This window comes from Panthera tigris, chromosome F3 (assembly GCF_018350195.1).
Source record: "Panthera tigris isolate Pti1 chromosome F3, P.tigris_Pti1_mat1.1, whole genome shotgun sequence".
Taxonomy (NCBI): Eukaryota; Metazoa; Chordata; class Mammalia; order Carnivora; family Felidae; genus Panthera; species Panthera tigris.
This window is the reverse complement of record NC_056678.1, coordinates 41,445,974-41,466,023: the sequence shown is the minus strand read 5'-3', so window position 1 is coordinate 41,466,023 and position 20,050 is coordinate 41,445,974. Positions and strand designations below refer to the sequence as shown.

Below are 20,050 nucleotides of genomic sequence, written 5' to 3'. Positions count from 1 at the left end.
TGTACGATTTTCAGTTGAGATATAAATCCTGAAGGAGTAGCAATCCAGATTAAATGGGAAAATGCTACTGCTTTTGTTTTATAGATACAGGTCCAATCCTATTATCGTAAATACCAACCAATTCAAGAAAATCTGTCTAATTAAAAGATTCCCAGGTTTCAACTGATGACCTACTTATTTCAAGATGATTCAATATAATAAATATCAACTAAGCAATACAATTTGGACATTCTTTAGTATTGTTATCTTTGGATAGGCCTGTATTAAAAAATATTTTGTTAAATTAGCAAATAATTTGAGAGTATTGACCAATGATTACCTGGCTCTTGCTTTCAAGTTGATTTAAAACTGCTAAACCATCTAAATTGATTAATTTCTAAGTTAAAAGAATTTATATACTTGAGACCCAATAATATAAACAGTGATTAAAAACCAAGATCCAGAGGGGCACCTGCGTGGCTCAGTCAGTTAAGCATCTGACTTTGGCTCAGGTCATGATTTCACAGTTTGTGGGTTCGAGCCCTGCATTGGGCTCTGTGCTAACAGCTCAGAGCCTGGAACCTGCTTCTAATTCTGTGCCTCCCTCTTTCTCTGCCCCTACCCCACTCATGCTCTCTCTCCCCAAAATAAATAAACATTTAAAAAAATTAAGAAAAAAAACCCCATGAACTAGAGGTGTCTAACATATTTACAGTTCAGAATTATTTTTTTTAATGTTGGAAAATTACATCAAAAGGAAGCTTTTCTACTAATTGTGTTAACCTGGCACATCAGGTGGTTGCTTCAGAGTATGAGAACAGAAGCTAAGCCTTCAAAATCTCGTAAATAAATACCTGGTGTGGTTCCTATTAGAAATCTGAATGAACCTGGAAGTTGTTCTGCTTTCCCTGAGCAAGAAAATCAGAGATGAGCAGATCCGTTACTCAGGGAGCTCCCCACATTTTAGAGACAAAAGAGATGTTGAACTAGAGTGAACCTAGTGTGGAAGCCAAAAGACTAGTTAAACAAAGTTATTTCACTACCCACGGTCAACAGAGACCAAAACCGCAATATTAGGAGCCTACCACTTAGAAGAGCCATTTTAGCGGAGGATGGGGGCGGGGGGGGGGGGGATTGGGGATACTAAAAGAATAAATGATGGATATTTTCTTTATGGGAAAAGAGGTATGTATTTTTAAAAACCATGTTTAACAGTGCGATTTTGTGTTCAGAGAATGAAAAATACTATTTTTGAAATACGAACCAGAGAAAGTAAACAAAATCTTAGCTGGTAAGACACATACCACCTTCCATATATAAGTGATTTTTTATTAGGGAGGATACTAGTTGTACAACCTCTAGGCAAGCATTAGATTTTTATACTATTAAAAAGGGTCCTAGGGGCACCTGAGTGGCTCAGTCGGTTAAGCGTCTGACTCTTGGTTTCGGCTCAGGTCATGATCTCATGATTTGTGAGTTTGAGCCCTGCATTGGGCTCTGCACTGACAGTGAAGTCTGCTTGGGATTCTCTCTCTCCCCGCTCTCTCTGCCCCTACCCCAATTGCGCACCCTCTCTCTCTCAAAATAAATAAACTTAAAAAAAAAAAAAAAAAGAAAATGATCCTAGCTTACTGAGTACAGAAACACTGAATTACATAATGTTAAAAGTATCAGAAGCTTCTGAGAGTTTAAAAGTAAAGGTAGGTAAGATCAAGTTTTCTAGTACTGACAAACCATCCTACTATTTGTTTTCTCAAGTTACAAATAATACCTGTTTGAGTTGCAGTTTATAGTTTGCCCATCATGCTTCTTGAACATTTGACTAAGAGAAAGGTGTCCAAAATACTCTTCCCATGTGAATAGCCACTCTTTAAAAGTTTCCTTTGAGGGCATTTTCCTTATATGGAAGCACTTAATATTTAGCCTCTTTAACAACAGTTAAGAAAAAAACCATAAATATTTATACGCTGGCTCAAGATTTCAATGTTTGTCTTGAAGAATGTTGGCTCCAGAGGCTATACCTCTTTGTGCAATTTCTAGCAAAAAACCGAAAGTGCACAAGTGAAGTTTGAGGGGAGTGAGAGTTGTTCTGATCTTAACTCTGAAATGTGCACAGACATTTCCCAGTCTCTTTAGTCAAGCATTTCTGCCTCTGAGAGAAATATGAAGACCTGAAGCCCACAAGGTCTCAGGCTCTGTGGGGTCCGTGGTTCATAGGCTCTAGGATTTGAGAATCAGGCGTGGGAGATTCAGGATAGCCTGTCAATGCCCTCCCTTGGTCTGTAGCTGCTGCCTGCCTCCTTCCTGCAATTTGTTTCCTGGGTCCTCATTATGCCTGAATTTTGGATTCCCACAGCTACCCAAGCTTTTAACTGTCATCTGTGACCCTAGCATGTCCTTAACCTTCAAGTATATTTGATATGTAATCCAGTGTTGTGGATAAAGATGGGTTTTGGAGCCAGAGAGACTGGGCTCTATTGCTTATTGCTGGCTGACTGATGTGGGTAAGCGGATTTTCTTCCATGTATCTCAGTTTCCTCAGACATGAAATGGTCACAGCAACACCCACCTTTCAGGGTGACTGAGGATTAAATGAGGTAAGGAAAATGAAGTGGCCGTCAGTTAAGTAGCCAGGCATCAAAAGGCATATGAGCCCAACATCACCACCACGACACTAGGTGTTAAAGAGCTCCACGTACTGAGTTAAGAGGGGGGATGGTCATAGTATCCAAAACCAGTTTGTAAGCAGCACCCCAACTAGTCAGTACATGAGAGGAAACTAGGCTACAGGGGAATCGTAGGAGATAAATCTTAGTTTTATAGCCCGTTCAGAGTGTCAACAGCCTCCAAATTAGTCTCACATACCTTTCACTCTCTCAGACAGTAAAGACACCAGCAGCATAATGGCACATGAATGATATACGAAAACCAACACTCTCTATAGTACAGCCTCAGGCCATGTGGACCTGGAAGCTGGTTACAGTAAGCAGATGCTATTATGGGAATCCACAGCCGCTGACCACTACAATTGGGAAGTAGTCTCTTATTAAGGCCATTCACATTTTGGTTTCCTGTAATCCAAATTTTCAATTTCTCTCCCACTGTGACCTCTGTCTAAAAAGTCAGGGATGGGGGGGATGGTGGAAGGAGGGTGGAAAGGGTGGATGGCAGCTCTCAGGACCGAGACAAGAAGAAAACACTATTTAACTGTAAAGAAGAAATGCACTCAAACAGGGAAAAAAGGGGAGGGGTGTCACCAGACAGATTTTGTTGAATGTTCGCGAGCCATCTCGTGCACTGCCCTGGGAATGCTGGTTACAGTGGTGAGAAGTGCTAACAATGGGCTCTTTACACCAAAAGGTATTGCTGATTGGGTAAGAGGGAGGGGAACAAAGGGAAACACTAACTGAAGTAAAAGCGCTCCATTTTGTGGACCTCATTTGGTAGCCACCAAAAAGTACCCAACAGCTGCCGAGGAGGAAGCATTCTGTGGCTTCTTCGAAAAGAAAGGCACGCCATCCTACGCGTTGAAGAAACTGTCCCCGAACTCAGCGATGGTGGCACTGGAGCCTCCTAGTCCATTCACAACAAGAACTTATGAATGAAATAGCTTTTTAACAAAACGCTGAATATCCCTAGCTGATGTCCGAGACCAACGTCCCACGTACCAAATTCTACTCCATGGTAATTTGCCCCATGAGAAAGACATTGAAAATGAATATAAAATAAAAGAAACACGATAGTCAATTCAGGTTTCTTGCAGATTTTTTCCCCACAGCTCCCCAAATAAGGAAGCTATGACCATCGTACTACTTACTCTGTACATATACTACAGCACAACCTTGTTCCCTAAGAAGGAGCTCTACCTTGCCCGCTACCTAATATGCCCATCAGGGTTCTCATCACTTGCTATTGGTAGCACTCCTTGCTTTTGTGAGTTTCCTACAGGGGAAGACACTGAATCAGATGTAAATCACTTGTACAGAAACATTCACTAGAGGAGGAAAAAAAAAATCTCAGATGGATCTGCCTGGGGTATTACAAACACTTCCACACAGCTGGTTGTCAATAGCCAGGAGTCATTTAGAACTTTAGAAGCACAAAGTTTCCTGAGGGTGACTGAGAAGTAAAGACTCCAAGTGTTTTTTTCTCTCTCTTTATCACTCAGTGGACACACAAAATAGGCAAAGGTATACACTCTCTCATATACACACCTACACAAATGTTCATGAGGAACTTGCCCATAACTGAAGTTTAACATCTATAGTTTCATGGCCACTTGGGAGCTTTATCTCTGGAAACGTAGTATTTGACCCACACAAAAAACCAAACAGGAAACGCAGCAATTAAAAACAGCCACAGAAATTAAGAAACGCCTGTAGGATATAGTGACAAGGACTCTAAAATCGTATGTTAGGCAGCTTACAACTGACAGTTAAAAGCTAAAATACAGAAACCGTGGTCTGGCATATTTAAGTCTGCTTTTACTTAAGACTACAGTAAGTATTATGAACCACAACCTCTTGCAGAAAAGCTCACAGGGTCTTTACTTGCAATTTTTTTCTCCTCTACTGATTCCCATATGTTCTGAAATGCCTTTGCTCTAAACCTAACTCCCCAAGTTACATATACGTTTTCCATCTCTGACCCAACTAAGAACATACGTAAATAAAAACTGCTTACTCGGAGCGTCTTGGCAGTCGGGGAGGGAGATGCTGGGGGAGAATCAGACTGAGACTTCCTATTCCGAGTGAATTCTTTACTTCGGGTATATAAAGAGGACATGATTCCTCAGGATGTAGACAGACACTCAACCACTGGATTCTTCACACAAAGCTGAGAAAGTGCCCCTGCAGGTTACCCTCACAGAATCTCTCCTTTCAGTTGATGCAAGAAGACTTTGGATAGAACTAAATAAAGGATAAAAGCCACCCTGTAAATTATAGTCTTGCGCTCTAAGCCAGTCCACAGTTAAACAGAGTCTGAGAGGCGTGCTCCATCAATATTTTCAGTTCAGCTTCAACCACAAGTGCCCAGGACTTGTAGCTTACGGTGAGGGTGCTGTGCTGAGCCACACCTTTTATGCCTAGATTGAGTCCTTGATTCTCCCAAAAGGACACTTCTTATTGAGACTTGCTCCCCAGTAAAACCTGAGTCTAGGTTCCCGATGACACCAGATTAAATCCCAGAGGAAAGATGACCTTGGATCCTGTCGGAGACGAGCCTGGGACGAACTACCATCGCTTTATCCAGAGGGAAGAAATAGAAATCCTCTGGAAATCATGCCGTCTTTCCTTAGCTGGACTCCACTGGGCTGGAAGGGGTTTAGAACTGCTGTGATAAATTCAGGTTAAACAACTCAAAAAAAACCCCCCAAAAACAAAAAACTACAAATAAGGAACCAAGAGTTTATGAGAAGGAAGCCGTCTGAGGAAGTCAAGTTTCCCTGAGTCCTCCCAGACGAGGCTGCTTTTACATATAAACACTCACAGTCATACACACATCTTTTCCCCTCCCCTCTTCTATTTTCTGACATTCCAAATCCCTATTCGCTCAGCGAGGAATGCTGGAGAAGAGCCAAGGGCAAAGATTCACTTTCAACTCAGAATTCGGGTTGCCACTTGCAGGAAGAAAAGAAAGCCTGCCAGCTTCTAGGAATAAAGGGAGGCTCTTTGGGGACATGCTCAGGGGCAAAGCCCACCAACCTTCTGGTATCCACTGCTTCGGCTGGAGTAAGCAGCACGTTCAACGGCGGACTTCTCTGAACAGTTTGCTAAATATCAGATGGGGACTTTTCAACTTCTGGATCTCTTAAGTAACAAAGCCCTGACAGACACATCAGTCAAAGCACCTTCAGGCCCTTTGTGTTCCATTTTAATGACCTGTCGTTCCTGCCGCACCACAAGGAAGCCCAGCAAACTGAAACTTTGGCCCACTGCAAAGGAAGCTCTCTGTATATTGCAGACTTTCATGGCTGAGTCTCTAAGTATACAGCTTACCAGAGTTTTCTGAAACACCGTAATCAGGGAAGACCAAATGGGAAAGGGGTTACAGGTAAGGGAAAAGAAGGGGTCAGAAATGAAGAGAGAAAAGAGACAGTAGCAGAAATGCAAGACCACAGGACTGAGTTACCCACAGGGAAAATTAAGAGTTAAAAAGAAAGGAATTTATTTGCTTGGTGTTGAAGGTTTTTGGATTTGGCCTTGAAACATCTCAAATTTAATCTTTTGCACTCTGTTGTCATCACTACCCTATCCAACATTTCTAGGCCAAATGCTTTCTAAGCCAATGGGTTTATCCCCAAAGTAACAACTCACTTCTCTCTGGGCTCTTGGAAACTCTACCCTGCTCTCCCTTTTCCTACATGAAATTTATACTTTTTCCTTCAAATCTTCCTAGCATGCCACTCTTTTTTCCTCTAATTATCTTGATATTTTCATTATTCTTATGACAAATTTTGTTAAATTAATGAAGGGAAGTGATCAGCTATTTGGGGGTTGGTCTGAGGAATATAGGTTGACAAGGGTTTATAAGAGCACCTGGGCACCTGGGTGGCTCAGTTGGTTGAATGTCCTACTCTTGATTTTGGCTTCGGTCATGGTCCCAGGGTGGTGGGAGTGAGCACTGCACTGGGCTCAGTGCTAGGCATGGTGCCTGCTTGGGATTCTCTCTCTCTTTCCCTTTGCCCCTCTCCCCAACTCATGTACTCTCTCTCTCTAAAATAAAATAAAATAAAATAAAATAGGCTTTAATTCATTCCCAATCTAAAAAACTTAAGACTGATCAATTCCACCACAAATCAGATTATACTGTGTCTGAAAGGCCAGTTATTTTGGGAATTCAGATCTATGAATCTCACGTTTTAGATCCTACTTATACAGTTAATCTCATCTGATAAGAATGAGTTTTTCTCTATTAGATCTCTTCACCTAGAAAAGAAATATTGATGTAAATCTAAATAGTAACATTCCCACAGCAAGCATGATTGTCTAGGGAAGGATTAAGGAGGGATACTTTTCACTATCTAGAATGAAAGTTACCAGGTTACATTATTCCTCAAAGAAATGGCAAGAACAAGTCTGATCAGTTTCCTGACATGTTTCTGTAGGTTTATACAATGATTTCATTTCTCATTGGCAACTGAAGAGGAAATGTAAAAGCCTGTTACTCCCAATTATTATTCCTGTCTCTTTTCACTTCTATCTTACATCTAATTCTAGGCAGTACTAACAATGGTAAACTCTCTTATATTTTAAAGTGTTTTAACATACATTATCTCACTTGATCCTCTCAATGCTGACAGGCAGTAACCTGGTCTAGTTAGGAGATTGGCTTTATATAGGGGAGTTGAGCCAATAAATAAACATATTGAGGGTAATGGGACCTAGATTTCTCAATCTTGGAGAAGGAAGGTATAAATAAGAAAAAAGGTAAAGCTAGAATAAACCTTGTGATGATATGCAGGATTGAAGGTATCGGTGTGAACCAGTGATTTTCAGTATATACCGACATAAGTAACTAGAGACGTAAGTGTGTGTGTGTGTGTGCGCGCGCGTCTAAGTGAATGTATCTGTATGTGTATTTCCTAGCTCTCTCCACTGCGAGATGGGGGAAGAGCAACACTCCAGTAGCATTTCACACACCTATTGCCCAGATCATCGTTTCCACATGTACTCTCCAATAAAAGAAACACGGCTCCCTGAGAAATGGCTAATTCCAGAGCTGGGGCAGGGAAAGAAAATGAGCCTGGGTCTCTTATGTCAGAAAATAAGGAAGCACTTTAACAATAATGGGAACATAACAAAAGGACATGGAGACCTGCTTAAAAAGCCAACTTGAGATAAACTGAGCATCAAAATATGACAGTGAAAAGTTATAACCCACTGAACAAAAAAGGAGTCCGTGAACACACATTAATATAAATAAATGAGGAGAGAAAGTTCTTCCTTACAATAGAATACCTAATAATAATGTAAAGGAGTAATGAAATTTAAAAAAATCACCATTTGGCAAACACCAATGTAAAGTCAATCCAAGGAAGGAACATTAGTGGATACCAAAGCTAGTAGGTTAAAACAGGGTGAGGAACTGGATTTTACATAATCTCAAAGTATTGCCTATTAATCACAAAAGTGGAAAAGGGGGATGTACTATGCAGAAACCTAGCAGACACTATCTTACTCAAGTGGCCAAAGGTCAACACTACCAGTAGTGGGGCAGATTGTTAGGGCATAATGAAAAGCAAAGGACTGCTTCTGTAACATTGTGGTAGAAAATGCATAAATTGGGTCTACTTAAGAGGAAACACTGGGCCCAAACTGAGGGACGTACTTGACAGGCCTGTCATCTTAGAAATATCAAGGTCATGAAAAGCAAGGAAAGATGGACTAAAGAGACATGAGAATCAGGTCTAATGTGTGATCCTGTATTGGATCCTTCTGCTACAAAGAACATTATTGGGACAACCTGGTAAAAACTGAATGTGGTCTCTGGGTGAAGGATATACCAGAGTTCTCTGTACTATTCTTAAAATATTTGAAATTGTTTCAAAATAAGAAGTTAAAAAAAAAAAAAAAACAACCCAGTTCTTTCATACTACGAGGGTGGGAAATGGGCCAAATGAGATAACTTCTTTGAACTCCAGAGAACTTTTGAAAGACAGTCTCTCATTACAGATATAATTAAGATGGTGTTCACCAAAGAACTGCGTTTATTAGTGGCAGTAAACAATCACTTGGGCTAAAGACATAATGACTATGAACTAAGATTCAATAGATGGCCATGAATCAATTTCGTGGTTCACAATCAGATCAATAAAACGTGAAACAGAACAGCAAATATGATAGCACATGACACAGAATAGAGTAAGGGAAGGCTTCCATGGAACCGTTGTTTTAGTTAGGCATAATACGTTTATAAGCATACTGGGTCACAGTGTAAAATGCATTTCTTTTTTTTTTTTTAACTGTTTATTTTTGAGAGACAGAGACAGGAAGAGAGGGAGAGAGGGAGAGAGGGAGAGAGAGAGAGAGAAAGGGGGACAGAGGATCCAAAGCAGGCTCTGTGCTGACAACGGAGAGTCTGATGTGGGGCTCGAACTCTCAAAATATGAGATCATGACCTAAGCCAAAGTCGGACACTTAACCAAATGAGCCACCCAGGCACCCCTAAAATGCATTTCTTATTGTGGGTCATGGTCAAAAAAGTTTGAAAGTCAAGAACAAAGAGCTAGTACAAGTCCTTTGCTGGTGAGAAGAGAAAGAACAGTTTCTATTCTGGCATGACAGGAGGAGAATTATCTCATCCTTGAGTTATCAAACTGGCAAAGGATAGGTGCTTTGAACTAAATTTGACCCAGTATTACACTGCTTCATCAGTAAAATCTGAAAACGCTATAGAAAGTCATTACTTTTTCTGCAAAATTTGGGATCTGGTGGACAAAAACCAGACAGAATGATTTTGTTATGGTTGATACAATTCCCAGAAGCATCTCTAGTGTCAGACTGTCAGACTTTCACCATCCAAATATTCAGACTGCTCAAATGCACCCTGCAAATCCTTTGTGTGTTCTATGGCATGACTGGAGAGTCCTTGAATGTCACTGAAGGGCTTTCACTAGAGGAACCAGTATACTCCTGACTATCATGTCAAAAAAGCATGTTTGGAATTCTAACTCTCTCTCCCTAGTTGAAGAATATGGTTTCCCCCCTTTCCCCAATAAACTGATAATTCAAGATCAATCAACAGTGTTTATTACAACATGAAGGGGGAGACCGTAGTTAGAATTTGTAAGCATATTACATTTTGGGTGTCAAACATGGTATTAGTATTAAGTTCACAGAAAAAAAACATTTTATTCTGCTTGCTGTATTTGCTATTCAACTGAGACCGGTAGCCTGCAAAAGGGTCCTGATATTTATCCAGGATAGATAAAGTAATTAAAAATATTTCTTTAAAAACTTCATCTTGGGGCGCCTGGGTGGCTCAGTCGGTTGAGCGTCCGACTTCGGCTCAGGTCATGATCTCGCACTCTGTGGGTTCAAGCCCCGCATCGGGCTCTGTGCTGACAGCTCGGAGCCTGGGGCCTGCTTTGGATTCTGTGTCTCCCTCTCTCTCTGGCCCTCCCCCCGTTCATGCTCTGTCTCTCTCTCTGTCTCAAAAGTAAATAAATGTTAAAAAAAAAATTAAAAAAAAAATTTCATCGGGTAAAGATTTTGAGTAGGGCAAGGATTAAGAGTATAGAAGGTCAGACAGAATGTGAAAGCACAGGTAAAACAATAGCCAGCTAGAAAGAACATCATTTGCTCTTTGGCTCTGAGCCAAACTAAGTTTTAAAACTTTCTGAGGGTAGAGCATACAAATATAAATGGGTGTGCAGTGGAAGGGGGTAGATATACCCGCAAAATGGTATATTAACTATGAACAACTTCTAGAAGTAAACCTCATAATTCTATTAGATTGTAAAACCCGGAGGCTTTATATTATCATTCTGCAAGTCATGCAAAATCTAATTTCTTGGAATTAGTTACATTTAAAATTAAAATGATCTCAGAGTGGTTTCCCAATCTCAAATGTTCCCTATCTATATTTTTCAAGTTCTTTTGTTACAAAAAAGAAAACAGGACAGCAGAATAAAGTTCTGAAGTGCTTCTGGCTAAGAGATCAGAAAAGACCCTCTCCATTAGCACTTGTGAATGTCAGAATCGAGCCCAAACTATGAGATGTGTAAGTCAATAAGTAAATGTTGTATGACTGTAGCCAGAAACTTCAGCCCTAGACTTTTCTATGGGGCCCCAAACATGAAACTCAATCATCTAGAACTGCAATCTCTAAAATTCTATTTTTGGCATAATGCCAAAAGAATCTTTACCAACACCCATTTCATCAGATATAGCAAAAGTATAGGAAAGTTCTTCTTGGAAAGTAAGTATGGCTTCCAAACCACAAGGTCTTTAAAGCCTAAAGGAGATTGTTAAATTGGCAGACATTACCTAGTCTTTCAAAAATTCTTATGCTGCTTGCTGCAAATCAAATTTTTTGGTAGCTTAGTTTAAAACTTCTGAGTAGTCACAATACACAGTATTTTAGTTCAGATTTCGGAAAGAAAGTAATGAGTCAAATATGAACAATTAAGAAGTGTAAGTAGTTTAAGATCCCTGTGCCTCCTTTTGGAACTAAGAGTTTGAAACAGAGCAATCATTTTCAGTCCCATTTATGAATATAAGTACCAAAGAAAATACTTTTATTTTCAATCATCAATCAACACTTTTCTTACATCAATCCATCTAACCCTATTAAGTACTTACTCCATGCAACATACTATTAGGGTTATATAAAATTCTTTAAGACATGATTACTGTCTTCAAAGAGATTACAGGATATCTCAAGATTTATATAACTGCAAAGTGAGGGCTCCCTACTGCTAAAATTAACAACACTACAATCATCTCACACCAGTCAGAATGGCTATTATAAAAAAATACAAGAGGGGCGCCTGGGTGGCTCAGTCAGTTGAGCAGCCGACTTCGGCTCAGGTCATGATCTCACGGTCCATGAGTTCGAGCCCCGCGTCGGGCTCTGTGCTGACAGCTCAGAGCCTGGAGTCCGTTTCAGATTCTGTGTCTCCCTCTCTCTCTGCCCCTCCCCTGTTCATGCTCTGTCTCTCTCTGTCTCAAAAATAAATAAACGTTAAAAAAAAAATAAAAATTAAAAAAAAAAAGAAATGTTTTAATAAAAAAATACAAGAAATAACAAGTGTTGGCAAGAATGTGAAGAAAAGGGAACCCTCGTGCACTGTTGGTGGGAATGTAAATTGGTACAGCCACTATGGAAAACAGTATGGAGGTTCCTCAAAAAACTTAAAAGCAAAAATGCCATATGATCCAGTAATTCCATTGATGTAACTCATGGAAAGAAAATGAAAACACTATTTTAAAAAGATATATGCACCCCTATGTTTATTGTAGCATTACTTACAATAGCCAAGATATGGAGGCAACCTAAGTGTCCATAGAGAGATGAATGCATACGGAAGTGGGGTATGTATATACAATGGAATATTACTCAGCCATAAAAAAGAATGAACTGTTGTCATTTGTGATAACATGGACAGACCTAGAGGGTACTATGCAAAGTGAATTAAGTCAGAGAAAGAGAAATACCGTATGATTTCACTTACATGTGGAATCTAAAAAAAAAAAAAAAACAGGGCACCTGGGTGTCTCAGTCAGTTGAGCATCCGACTTCAGCTCAGGTCGTGATCTCATGCTTTGTGAGTTCAAGCCCCACCTCAGGCTTTGAGCTGATAGCACGGAGCCTGCTTTAGATTCTCTGCCTCCCTCTTTCTGTGTTCCTCCTCTGCTAGCACTCTTTCTCAAAAATAAGCATAATAAAATAAAATAAAATAAAATAAAATAAAATAAAATAAAATAAAATAAAATAAAATAAAATAAAATAAAATAAAATAAAATAAAACAAAACAAAACAGAAACAGATTCATAAACATAGAGAACAAGCTGGTGGTTGCCAGGAGAGAGGGTGGTAGAGGGATAGGCAAAACAGGTGAGGGAGGTTAAGAGGCACAAACTTCCAGTTATAAACTAAATCACAGAGATGAAAAGTACAGTCGAGGGAACACAGTCAATAATGCCGTATTAACCTTGTGTGGTGATCGGTGGGGACCATACTTCCTGTGGTGAGCACAGCATAATGTACACAATTGTCAAGCCACTATGCCACACACTTGAAACCCACATAACATGGTAAGCCAACTGTACTTCAATTAAAGAAAAAAGAATTATAAGCACAAAAAACAAACAAAAAACCCAGTCAAGCCATACTCTTCCATATGTTCTTAAGTAATCTCTAATTTCATACTGAACAAATAAGGTGCTTTTAAAGGAGACCACCAATAGCTCACAGCCAAGTCTGAAGAACAGAGTGCAGAAGAGCTGCATTTACCATTCCATGTATTTATACTGTGGTTTTTATTACTGGGCACCTAGAGGAGCCACACGCATTATTTGAGGGATAAAGGGCGTATGTGAGAAGTTCTGAAGAGAACAGGAAGTTCTTTGTCACGTGACTCTTTTGTCCTTCCATTTTTCCATCTTAATCCTCATTTTTAATTTATGTGTTACGAAAATCTTCCCCCTTCTTGGGGGGTAGGGAAGATCAATGATGTGAACTCATGTTTAATGATTTCTCCTGTGTAGATGATTCTGAGTGAGGTAGAAATACTAGGGATTTTACCACAAAATGAGTCTCTTACCCTCAACTTCTCCTTTGAAATGAATCACTCTAGAGTGAAGTATCAGCCTTATTCCAATATACGGAAATAAAGAGCAGAAAGAAGCCATGCAATTCTTTCCACTTAATAGAGGGCTTCTGACATGTGTTCTTTATGAAAAAGCAATAAAAGCTAAAAAATCAGACCAACAAAACACATTCACTGAAAACTCTGGTGGGTTGCTTAGGGGTGAGGGAAAGAGACAGTGCCATTTTCAGGCACGATGGTTCTCACAAAGACTGGAGGGTGCTATCAGCATTTAGCAAGCCAGGATCAGGGACACTGAATGTCCTACAACACTCTAGACAGAGTGTCATCATTATGATGAAGAAGTAATTACTCTGCTAAAATGCTCACAGGGCTCTGATGAGAAAAAATGCTGCAAATGATCAAGAGCACTAACAGAGCAAATTACATCTTTTTGATTAGCTTAGAAGTAGCCCAAAGAGCTTTATAGGTTACATGGCTGGTTAAACACCGAATAAGTAGCTTATAAGAGTATGACTTATCTAAAACTTTTGTTAGAACTTACTACAACTATAGATGTTCAGGAAAGAGTTGTTTAAAAAAGTTGTTTATCTCAATAAGGTTGCTTTAAAAAGTCAAGGAGAAAGATGTTGAATACTACCATAGTTTTATAATACTATAAAATACTTAATTATATTTTAGAGTATCCTTTAAAATACATTTGTTTAGTGCGTAAAGATACGTTTGATATTTATGTTGTGCTTGTAATCTGTGTGTCAGGCAAAACACTACCATCTGGTGGCATGTCTAAAACGTAGGCTCAGTATTTAGGAACAGTGAGCTTCTTGATAGTGAAACCTATACTTAAAGGTATAAAATCAGAGAACCATCATAAGCCGTGAGTAGTAGAAGCCTATAAAAATAAATTATAAACAAAAAGGTTCAGAAAGTCTACTTTAAGTTCAAGTGTTTTAACTATCATCAGCCTGATTTAGTTACTTTTTAATATTTTGGTAATTTTCTTTAAAGCCTATAAATTTGGCTGAATGCTCCATCGGGTGGTAAGAAAAGGAAAAATATTTCCCATTACTTGTAGTTGGCAGAGTTTTAAGGAAGAAGGCCATTACTGTACTAAGAAAAGCATCTATGTATGGATCATGTAGAAGTTTTAATTCTTCAGCTACTTTTCCTAATTGTGAATTTATAGTTGGTTCAGAAATAAAGTCTACTCCATTCATCTAAGTTTACTGAGAACCCTCCTTCCTTAGCATTAAAAATGTAGTTACAAACTCAACACTTAATTTTCTTATTTTTTAAAAAGTTTACTTATTTTGAGAGAAAGGAAGAGAGGAGGAGGAGGAGGAGGAGGAGGGAGAGAGAGAGAGAGAGAGAGAGAGAGAGAGAGGGCATGCATGAGCAGGGGAGGGGAAGAGAGGGAGGTAGAGAGAATCCCAAGCAGGCACTGCACTGTCAGCCTGGAGCCTGATGCAGGGCTTGAACTCACCAACCCATGAGATCATGACCAGAGCTGAAACCAGGAGTTGGATGCTTAATCAACTGAGCAACCCAGGTGCCACAACATCTAATTTTCTTATAATAATAGTACAAGTCCCAGAAAAGTACATAAACGAACATTCCTAGTCTACGATGAACTGGCATACACCTTTTCTGCTTTGCAGATGCTGTTGACAAATACAGTGTAAATGTTTGTCCATATGCTTTAGGAGTTGTCTATATACCATCTATATATGCTTTATGTCCATGCTCTCAGTTAAAAATACTTCAAGATAGTTGAAAATGGAAGACGCCATTGCACTGCTAGGTTTAGTTTTTAATGCTCTCATTTCTCTTTTGCTCAAATTATTTTCTTCTGTGCCAACTGAATCCTCTCAACATCTAAATTTTTCCTTTTTCTGCCTCTCTCATTTCCACTGGACATAAGTTTGCCCCTTCACTAGAGTTCTGCCAAAGGAAGTTTAAGCTTTCGTGCAGGCTAAACAGAACAGCTATAACTCTGAAGATGACATAAAAGTTTCTCCCTGTGCCTAAGATACAAGAGATTAAAAAAAAAAAAAAGCCATTCATTACAGAGAAAAAGTTGAAAGATAAAATATATCACAGGGAGAGTACTATTTTTTGTCCAGTTAATTCCAGTTAATTTACTGTCCAGGTAAAGAACAGTCTATGTGCTATTTAATAAGAAGTCCATTTCAAACTCCCACAGTAGAATCTAACCAGAAACACAGCTCCTTCAGTCAGCCATGGGGGGAGGAGGGAAACAACTCCCAGGGTACGCAAGTTAATAGTCCTGTCAACCCTGTCATTCCCACATTGCAATGCCAATGTAATTACACACAAATACAATTATGCCGAGGCAAACACTGTTGCAGAGTGTAAGAGCTACATATGCATTTCTCTAAGAAACACAACTTGTGAGGCCCATGAAGCATGGCAATGTTTGTGGCAAACAGGACCAATGTGGGGATCAAATTAATTAGATTCCGGGAGTCTGCTGCTTAGTATGCAATTTGGGAAAGAACTAAGCTCCATGATGACTGACTGACTGGCATACATTGAACCACATACATATTGTTTGTTTTAGCACAAAGGGCATATAAGAACTAATATTTGAGTGCCCTGGGCTCTGTTCTAATCAGTTTGCACGATTCTGCATGTAATGTTACTATCTGGTTAGTTAATTTGGGTGGTGCTAATAATGTGTTATTGGAGTTAAGTTCACAGTCTCTATATGTTTAGTTAGCACATATTTAAACAAACAAAACAACAAATAAAATACCTCTTCCATACCACAGACTATTGGTGACCTAGCTATCTTACAAATACATACCACTGGTCCTAATACAGACTGAGTGGCAATATACAACACTGTCATTAAAACTGGAATCAAAACTCCAAGAGCAAAGCGTATCTGTTTTTAACCACTCAGAAGGATGATCACAAAGTCTGGTGTTCCAATCAGTGAAACTTGCACCACCTAGGTATAATTAGTTGAATGTCCTTTTTTTGTTAATTTTTAAATGTTCTGAGTATAATTGATACCCAATGTTACAACAGTTTCATGCGTACAACATAACGATTTGTTAGGTTTACACATTATGCTATGTTCATCTCAAGTGTAGCTACCATCTATCCCGATACATCACTATTACAATATCATTGACTATATTCCTTATCCTGTGCCTTTTATTCCCATGATATATTCCTTCCATAACTGGAAGCTTGTATCTTCCAACACTCTCCCCTCTGGCAACCATCAGTTTGTTCCTAGTACTTACAGATCTGATTCTGGTTTTTGTTTTCTTACTCATTTGTTGTTGGCTTTTATTTTTTATATTCCACTTATGAGTGAAATCGTATGGTATTTGTCTTTCTTTTCAGTCTGACTTATTTTACTTAGCATAATATTCTCTAGGTCCATCCATGTTGTTCCAAATGGCGCAATCTCATCTATTTCATGGCTGCATAATATTCCATCGTGTATATATACATACACACACACACACACATATACCCCATATCTTCCTTATCTGTTCATCTATTGATGGACACTTAGGCTGCTTCCATACTTTTCTTGGCTATTGTAAACAATGCTGCAATGAACATAGGAGTGCATGCATCTTTTCAAATTAATGTTTTTGTTTTCTTTGGTTAAGTACCCCAATAGTAGAATTGTTGAATCATATATTTTATTTTTAATTTTTTGAGTAACTTCCATACCGTTTTCCACAGTGGCTATACCAACTGACATTCCCATCAACAGTGTATGAGGGCTCCTTTTTCTCTATATCCTTGCCAACACTTGTTATTTCGTGGGTTTTTGATTTCAGCTATTCTAACAGGTATAAGGTGATATTGTGGTTTTGATTTGCATTTCCTTGATGATTAGTAATGCTGAACATCTTTTCCTTGTCTGTTGGCTATCTGTATGTCTTCTTTGGAAAAATGTCTATTCAGGTCCTCTGCCAATTTTTTGTTAAAAAAATTTTTTTTTAATGTTTATTTTTTGAGAGAGAGAGCATGAGTGGGGTGGGGGGGGGCACGGAGAGGGGGACAGAGGATCCAAAACAGGCTCTGTAATGACAGCAGTGAGCCGGATGTGGAGCTCAAACCTGCAAACTGCGAGATCATGACCCAAGCCAAAGTCAGACGCTCCACCAACTGAGCCACCCAGGTGCCCAGCCCCCCTTTTTAAAATAATTTTTAAAAGTTTATTTTCTATATTTTTGACAGAGAGAGAAAGAGAGAGAAAGAGCAAGGACAGAGAGAGGGAGAGAGAGAATACCAAGCAGGCTCCATGCTGTCAATGTGGAGCCCAATGTGGGGCTTGAACCCACAAACCGTGAGATCATGACCTGAGCCAAAATCTAGAGTCAGATGCTTAACCAACTGAGCCACTCAGGCGCCCCTCCTCTGCCCATTTTTTAACCTGATTGTTTCTTTTGGTGTTGGGTTGTATAACTTCTTTACATATTTTGGGTATTAAGCCCTTATTGGATATATCATTTGCAAACATCTTCTCCCATTCAGTAGGTTGTCTTTTTGTTTGGTTTGATGGTTTCCTTTGCTGTGCAAAAAGCATTTTATTTTGATGTAGTCCCAATTGTTTATTTTTACCTTTGTTTCCTCTGCCTTAGGAGACATAGCTAGGAAAATGCTATTATGGTCAATGTCAGAGAAATTACTGCCTGCAATCTCTTCTAGGACTTTTATGGTTTCAGATCTCACATTTAGGTCTTTAATGCATTTTAATTAGGCAAATATCTTTATTGTTCTAGTTCTTGGTCCTCTTCTCTTTCTATATTGTCTTCCCTCCATGTCATATAGTCTTATGGCTTTCCACTATGTCATATAGTCTTATGGCTTTAAATACCATCTAAATGCTCCAAAGATGCAAAGAAGATGCAAAAGGTCTGTCAATTTTTCCAGTTGGATATCTAATAGATATCTTAAACTTAACATACCTAAAACTGGATTCCTGATTTTCCTCCCCAACCTTCGTCATCTGCAGACTGCCCCATATCAATTGATAGCAACTGTATCTTTCCAATTGCTCAGACCAATAGACTTTGGAGTCATCTTTCCCTCACATCTCACATATTCAGAATCTTATCAACTCTCAGAACCTCCACCACTCCCACATGATCCAAGCTCCCATTATCTCTTGCCTGGATTACTTTAATAGTTCCCCAGCTCATAAACTTGTCTCAAGTCAAATCTCCATGCAGCAGCTACAATGATTCTTTATATATACACACACACACACACACACACACACATATATACACACACACTATATATAGTATAGTATATATATAGTATATACTATAGTATATATCTAGTATATACTATATATGTATATATAAATATTTTTATATATGTATATATTTATATACTTATATATTATATATTTTTAAATTCTATAAATTTAGTGATTCATCACTTACCTATAACACCCAGTACTCATCCCAACAAGTGACCTCCTTAATGCCCATCACCTATTTAGCCCACTCCCCCCAACTCCCCTTCCGCAACCCTCAGTTTGTTCTCTGTATTTCAGCATTTCTTATGGTTTGCCTCTCTCTCTGTTTTTTATTATAAATTTTTTAAAATTTATTTTGGGAGTGAGAGGAGATAGAGTGCTAGCAGGTGTGCGTGAGTGCACACAAGTAGGGCAGGGGCAGAGAGGCAGAAGGAGAGAAAATCTCAAGCAGGCTCTGCACTGCCAATGTGGAGCCTTACATGTGGATTGAACCCACGAACCATGAGATCATGACCTGAGCTGAAGTTGAATGCTTAACTGACTGAGCTACGAGGTGTAGCCCACCTCTGTTTTTATCTTATTTTTCCTTCCCTTCCCCTATGTTCATCTGTTTTGTTTCTTTTAAAATTTAAGTCAGATCATGTCACTCTACTCAAAATCCTGCAATGGTTCTTCATTTTCCTCAGAGTAAAAGACAAAGGCTTACAGTACCCTATACCCACACGATCTGATTCTCTTTCCTACTATTCTTCTCTATGACTTCTTATATGTGCCAGTACTTTCCCACCCTATGGCCTTTGATCTAGCTGTTTCCTCTGCCTGGAACACTCTTCCTCCAGATATCTTCGTGACTCCTTCAGCTTCTTTAAATCTTTGTTCAAATCTCAGTCTGTCAACAAGGGTGATTCAGACAACCTACTTGATACTACAACCAGGATCCTTTCCAGCAATCCTCCTTATCTAACTCTTTTCATTTCAAACTGCATCTATCAGTGTCTAACTTGTTATATACTTTATTATGTTTGTTGTTCACTGCCTGCCCCCTCTTCCTACTCCCTACTAGAATGTTAAGCTTCATGAGGCCAGGATCTTTGTTTATCTTGTTGACCAATGTATTCCAAGTGCCTAGGGCAATGTATGGCAAATATCAGGCATTCCATAAATATTTGGTGAATAAATGAGTGAATGTTGATTTTAAATTTAATGGGATCCCCATGGTGTACACATTCCGTATGTACTTTATATCTATTGGATCAAGCTGGTTAATTATGTTCTTCAAATCCTTTATGTCCTTATGTATTTTTTGCCTGTTTGACATTAGTTTCTGAGACAGGTATGTTAAAATCTGCAACTCTGAATGTCGATATACCATTTCCATGCTATTCTGTCAGCTTTTGGTTTATAAATTTTGAACCTATATTTTCAGTATCTGTAGTCCATTATTTTATATCTTCTTTGTGGATTGTTCCTTCCTTACAAGTAAGAAATATCTTCCTTCCTATAATTTGATGATTTTTCTTGAAATTACCTTTTGG

General features: G+C 39.0%; 1 protein-coding gene across 7 annotated transcripts in view; it reads right to left on the bottom strand.

Moving 5' to 3' along the window:
* Nucleotides 1–20,050, bottom strand: part of PPP1R12B (protein phosphatase 1 regulatory subunit 12B) — a 218,280-nt gene that overhangs the window by 41,927 nt on the left and 156,303 nt on the right. Inside the window, exon 1 of one of the 7 annotated variants that reach the window (XM_042976398.1) lies at nucleotides 4,663–6,511. The exons of the other annotated variants lie outside the window; for them this stretch is intronic. Within the exon in view, the coding sequence (XP_042832332.1) occupies nucleotides 4,663–4,764 (102 nt within the window). The 5' untranslated portion in view covers nucleotides 4,765–6,511. Of the gene's footprint in view, nucleotides 1–4,662; nucleotides 6,512–20,050 lie in introns of those variants that run through there. 7 annotated transcript variants of the gene reach the window in all.